The sequence below is a fragment of the Lactuca virosa genome, chromosome 4 (assembly GCF_052849685.1).
Source record: "Lactuca virosa cultivar CGN04683 chromosome 4, Lactuca_virosa_CGN04683_v6, whole genome shotgun sequence".
Taxonomy (NCBI): Eukaryota; Viridiplantae; Streptophyta; class Magnoliopsida; order Asterales; family Asteraceae; genus Lactuca; species Lactuca virosa.
In genome coordinates this window covers 494,115,356-494,121,907 of record NC_136429.1, presented here as the reverse complement: position 1 = coordinate 494,121,907, position 6,552 = coordinate 494,115,356, and the positions used below count along the sequence as shown (strand labels likewise).

Below are 6,552 nucleotides of genomic sequence, written 5' to 3'. Positions count from 1 at the left end.
GTTCAACTACAACCGATTATCCCATTTTAATTATCTAATACCACATAATCAGTTTCAAGACATCACATCCAAACACGTTTATTACAAATGACAGGACAGGACTGAACTGGATAAACTTCTAAGATTGTTTTTCTGATAAGAATAAAAAAGGCATTCACGTCTTCTCCACAAATGAGATTGACAATGTGTCTTTTTTAGTGGGACAAAAAAAAGTAAAATTTGTATCCCACTGATATCAATCTCAGTCTGAATCCAATGCACAACAAACATTGATCTGTTTTGTCATGTCCTGTCATTTCCTACGAAACAAATGGGGTCTAAGAAACCACCACAAGGCCTACTACAACTTATTTGGGAAAGCTATTTGTTATTACAACACAAAGAACTTCAATCATGCTTTCAATAAAGCATTAGTAAGAGGTATTTTAAGTGTGTAGACATGAAAAAATAAAAAGGAAGAAAAAAAAAAAGCAATGACCAAAAGAAACAACACCATTTAATTTATTTTTGTTGCAGGCAAGTCTTTCAAGAGATTAAACCTGGTAAGACAACATGAAAGAATACAATTAACTCAAGTATGTGATAACAAATTATTAAAACATAGTGATATGTGAATTAAGAAAACATTGAAAATATATGATGAAATAAATGGATATGTAATGAAAGTAGAATGTCTAAATAATAATAAAAATTGTAACATTAAGGTAAATGAAGCTTTCCACATTAAGTCCTAACTTTTAACGAATTTGAACTCATTGCATTTCATCAATTCATTTGCATCCAAGAGCAAACTCCAACAGTGTCAATAGGGTGTTTGGATTTACATTACAACTGATTATTGCAAACTTGAAATTGCAGTAATCAACTCTTTTCTGATTTTAACTAATTCAAGTTCAAGAAATCAGTTTGAGGCATCAGATACAGGCCCTAATTATGATCAAGGGTGTTTCTAATGGTGAACAATGACTACAAACTTATAAATTATGATTCATCATCAATCTACTTAGCTCATTAGTATCCCTGTATTTGTGTATTGAAGAAACCCTAACTTTAAGGAAATGATAATAAGAATTGTAGAATGCACGAAGACATAGTAACTTGCAGTAATTCAGCTATATATCACTTTTCATTTCGTCAACAAGCTAATTAAGCAAGCAATGTTCAGGGCAAATCAGAACCCCAAATGAAAAACAAAACCTCAAGTATATTTGATATTTCAATCAATTTAGGAATTAAGGTTTAATTCTGACCTGATTACTTGCAATAACCTCCGCCACAGGCATTGTAGTCTTCTTCAACTGCAGTTGTCAAATAAACGGGAGGGAAATCAGCGACATCAAAAGACTTCTCCTTCATAGCTTTAACGATGTCATCTTTTTTCAGAACGGTGCGGCGGATGGGCGGGCGGTTACGGCGCTGATCGCGAGAGAAGTATTTGATGTCGAACACGGTTTCTGGATCGGAGGTCGGGACGATGGCCTTGGCCGGTTCAGTGGCCGGACAAAATGGCCGGTAATCGGCGGCAAGAGGCAGTGCGGACTTGTATTCTGGGTCAGCACATGGGCCAGTGATTTCCCATGGCTTCTTGATGTAGCGTCTTATGGTTTGAAGGAAGGATTTGCCTGCGGATGCCATGGCCGAAGATCTGGAGGAGAGGACGATGGGGATTTAGGTTTTTTCTATAGAACTAGTCCCATTAAAGGGGGGTTATAAAAGTTTGGGGTGCAAAGTCACATTAACTAAATATCTGGGGGTATAATGAATAAAAGGAGGTTGGCACAGTTTGGTATATTGCATAAACAGTCCCTGAAAGTATAATTGTCTCTTGGATTGTTCTAACAAGCAGTGGCGGATCCAGGATCAAAGTAAAGGGGTATCCCCGACAAGCAAATGGGTATCCCCAACAAAAATAATCGCATAATACACAATAAGAAAAAAAAATTCCGGAAAATATTATACTACTAAATTTTTTTTTAGGGGTATCTCGGGCTACCTTGGGATATATACTAGATCCGCCTATGCTAACAAACATATACAAAATGATTATCAAACCTTTATATTTACATGGTCTTAAGGATTGTGATTTGAAATAATGACTTATTACTTTTTGGCCATCGATATAAGGTTGAATGGTATATCCTTCACAATCGGACATCACGATGAGTGTTGGAGGGCACGATCGTGCACACAGTGGCGGAACTAGGGGTTCCAGGGGTGGTATGTGTTACCCACTTTACTTCCTTAAATTTTCATGCATAAGGTAAAAAATTTCGACGTAGTGTTAATTTTCCGACGTGCTACCCCCAAAATCATATGTGCTACACCTCGAACTTTGTCCTGGTTCCGCCACTCCGTACACACCACCATGATAGTAACATTGTGCTAAACTGGAGCCACGATTGTGGCCTTATATAGTCTTCAGCACAACCCTTCCAAGCACAACCCTTCCATGAGCGTGATATCTCTCTTCCTCTCTCTTGTTTTTTTGTTATGGGATTTTGGCATGTGGGGAGTACTCCACGTTATAATGCGTTGGTGATTTTGGTTGAGCTAGAAGAAACTCACGCCCATTGGCTTAAGAAGTATACCCTAAAGCCCAAGTTAAAAGAATGTTTATTGATTGAAAATGATTTTTAAAATAGTTTTTCTTTTCATCACTAAGAACATTCACAACAATCTACATTGTCTATAGTTTTTCTATTTTATCATATCAGTTTTGTATTAAGTTTATCAAAATAAAAACTATTAACTTAAATATTTTCCAATCATTAACCATTTTAAAAGCTTTATTTTAAATTAAAGAATTTATCTTCATATTTGTTAAATGTTTTATGAAGCCTTTCCATCTAATTTGTTATTTTTTTAAGTACATGTAATTTATTAAAAAAAATAAAAATAAAAAATAAAAGAAACCCCCTTAGCTATGACATTAAATAAAATCAGTATATTACAATCAATAAACTTGAAATAAGTAGTACTATATCTAGAATCCATATTTCAATTTTATCTTGTCGCTTAAGATTTAATAATACGTTATGACAGTTAAAATCATGACTTACAAATTTAGTATTTAATATCATGGATTAAAATGAAAGAAATTAAGTAATAAAAAAAATTGAATGCCAAATATAATTAAAGGATTAAAATGTAACATTATTTAATAAAGAGTGTTAATTGTATAAAACACAATTTCAAAAAAATAAAACATTTAGTTAAAAGTTGTTGATATATTTGACCCAAATATATATTTTTTCTAACTATAAAAAAGGGTGTTGCTATTAAGACACCCCTTAGACATTTCATAGACATTTTTATCAAAAATCAACCTATAGGTAATTATTTTTAATCATCTTTTTCAGAAAATAATACAATTTCAACCAAGAAAAATATCTTAAAAACTATATAGGGTGTCTAAATGATAAAATGGGGTGTCTCTTTAGCCAACCCCTAAGTTAAAAAACTTTTCTAGATACTCGATGAGCTTTTAAGAAATGATTATTTTTCTGACTTCTTGAGATAAAAATGACAATACGCCATTTTAAACCTAATAAATATATGCTTCTTCTAATCTTCGTGCTTCTGCCGATCCCCAATTTCAATTTCTCCCTCTCTATTTTGTTAATTTTCTTCCATTAATCCCAACCATCATCCTAGTTATAGCAATCGGTGAATTTTCATTCATGATCTACCTTGGTCATGTATCATCATAACCTTCATTTTCTTCAATATTGAGTAAGTGATCTATCATAGGTAGCCATCATTATCGTCTTTCAAGCTTCTCAATTGTTAGGGTTTTTTTCTTTTGTTATTTTTACGACTTATTGTATTCAATATCTTGTTTGATGTTAATTGATTCGTTAGCTCGGGTGTAGATTTATAGCCTCTCATAATGTTTCTAAACTTTTTACAACGTCGACTTTAGAGGTGACAAACAAATGAATAGGCTATAAATACGCAAAAACTACTTAGACCTTCTACATCGGTCCTTTCAAAGTTTCTTTTTAATGTCACTCGCCAAAAGTTAATGTCACTTGTACTTGGTCTTTCAATTTGTGAAAGTCTTGCAATTGTTATATATTAATCATCTCTAATAAATGAAAATAATTTTGTCACATGTTATTCTTTCCTTCAATTTGTCAAATGTCAATTTGAGATAATTTAGAGATATATATTTTCCACTTTTCACTTGTCCTTTACTTCATTTTTCATTTTCCAATAAATCATTAATTTAGTTTCTATAAATTAAATATATAACTATATTAAATTTAAATTTCAAATTTTAATTTTTAATTTTAAATTATAAAAAATTACAGTTTAAACCTTCGTATTTAACATTTTGTTATAATTTACCTGTTTAGTACATGGGTCTGACAACTAACCACGTAATTTTAATTTATTTATTTTTTGTATGTTTATTTATTTTTAATTTTTTTTCTCATAATTTTCACTTATTCCAAATTTCAAATATAAATAAACTTTCTGTTTACTCATTCGTATTTAACATTTTGTTTTCATCAACTCGTATAATATACGAGTTTCACACCTAGTATTTAATTGAATCATATGGGTGCTCTACAGGAAATATGAGTTATACCTTTTATAATCAATATAATAAATTTTCAACCATTCTTATATATTATCTTTTTAATTAAATAATCACATTTAATGTCTACATGACATTTGAAATGGCTTGCAAACACCACCACACCACCAACGATGTAGAGGCTCTTAAAGGAGAGAAAATAGCCTAACTAAAAAAAATTATTATCTATACCGGGCTGAAAATTAACATTTACATAACATATTCCTTTACTATCCAACCAAGTTTATAGGGAATAAGTTGTCAATATCCAATATGTGAAGGTTCATCAAGTGCTAATGTTTATCCCTTAGTTATTATGTGTGACAACTAAATTTTTTGTAAAAGTAAGTTGTTATAAATGGTTGTTATAGAATGTAATGAAAATCTTTGTTTTACATGTGTGTAATGATACAAAAAAGGGTAATTTGGTCAAAAATCACAAAAATATAAAATTATGGTTGTTATTACCTTTAGCTATTCTATTATAAGTCAATTAGGTCATTAAAAATGATTTTGATAGAAACAAAGACAAAAATGAGAAAATTATGAAGAATTAAAAATTTACCTGAATTAATGAAAGTATGAACTTTGGAGCTTTATTAAACTAACCAAACGTAGGTATGAAAGAACAAGCAAGGTTGAAATAGAAATATGACATATATAACTAAACAATATAAAAAGAATTGGCTTAATTGGTAAAAGAATGAGTAAGTTATGAGCATGGAAAGTTAAAACAAAATTCATTCAAAGCTAATTGGATTTTATAAAATTCCAAGGTAACATCTTTAGGGATTAAAAACTACATATTTATAATGATTCAAAAAGAGCCATAAAACTGAAAGTTATAGACATTGTGTTGTTGGAAACATAGGAAAAAGATTCAAGAAAATTTGAGTTAAAACGAAACAATTATTGTAACATCCCAGAAATCAAGATAAAATTTTCAAATTTAAAACCAGCCCAAAAGCCATAAATGTTTACAAAACATAGTTTCCAAATGTCAAGAACATAAATAAGATTTTTCCCATAAACAAATCTCATAAATTTCGAAGGATGTGCACGATCAAGCCTTTGCCTTGCCCTATCCTCTAAAGTACCTGAAACCATAACAATCAAACTATAAGCCAAAGCTTAGTGAGTTCCCCCAAAGTACCACACGCCACCAAACAGATGACAGCATGCATATATGAGCCTTCAGCCTGATTGGACACCCTCGCAGGGCCTACAACCTGTCTGGAGCGCTTTCTGGGCCTTCAGCCTGATTGGACCGCCTCTCGGGCCTTCAATCTATCCGGACCGCCCCGGGTATCTTGGCCTTCAGCATAAAGCAGGATCGCCTCAACCCAACAAACCATAACATGTCGACATATACATTAACAATCAATAACCAACAATACATGTAATCATACAAATCTACCAATCTAAAGCATACTCAATGAACACATGTAATCATACGGATCTACCAATCTATCATATTACCATCATAACATCAATCCAATATACCAGGATACATAATCTAGTGGGCCAGCATTGGTGCCTTCGACCTACAAGTATACTGAGGAAAACTCACCTCACAATCTGAAATGTAGTTGAACAGATCACAACTCCAACTGTTGACTCTACCGGTCACCTATACAACAAACAGTGACCTAAGCTAAAACTACTACCCAAAATATCCCAAATGACCTAAGGATCAAACTTGGTCAAAGTCAATGGTCAATAGTCAAAAGTCAAAGTCAAAGTCAACTATAGCTAGTCGTCATGCCGTGTCCTTCCTTGGCCACATCGTGGCCACAAATCGACAAAACAGAAGGGTCTCGACCCAATTGCCACGTCGTGGCAACCTAAGCCACGCCATGGGGACTGGTATGGACAACTTAAACCATTAAGTCATTTTTCCCTCGACTTCAAGAGCTCCAAAGCTCAGATCTGGTCCTTCCCATGGTCTTGATGGATAATGTTTCCAACTT

The 6,552-nt window shown here is 32.7% G+C and overlaps 1 protein-coding gene across 1 annotated transcript; it reads right to left on the bottom strand.

Moving 5' to 3' along the window:
* Positions 1–316: 316 nt before the first annotated feature.
* Positions 317–1,725, bottom strand: LOC145109314 (furry). Its single transcript, XM_079046461.1, has 2 exons — positions 1,251–1,725; positions 317–539 (listed from the first exon to the last, which is right to left on the bottom strand). Exon 1 carries the CDS (start codon positions 1,633–1,635, stop codon positions 1,255–1,257), a length of 381 nt encoding a protein of 126 aa, XP_078902587.1. The 5' UTR covers positions 1,636–1,725; the 3' UTR covers positions 317–539; positions 1,251–1,254.
* Positions 1,726–6,552: the final 4,827 nt, after the last annotated feature.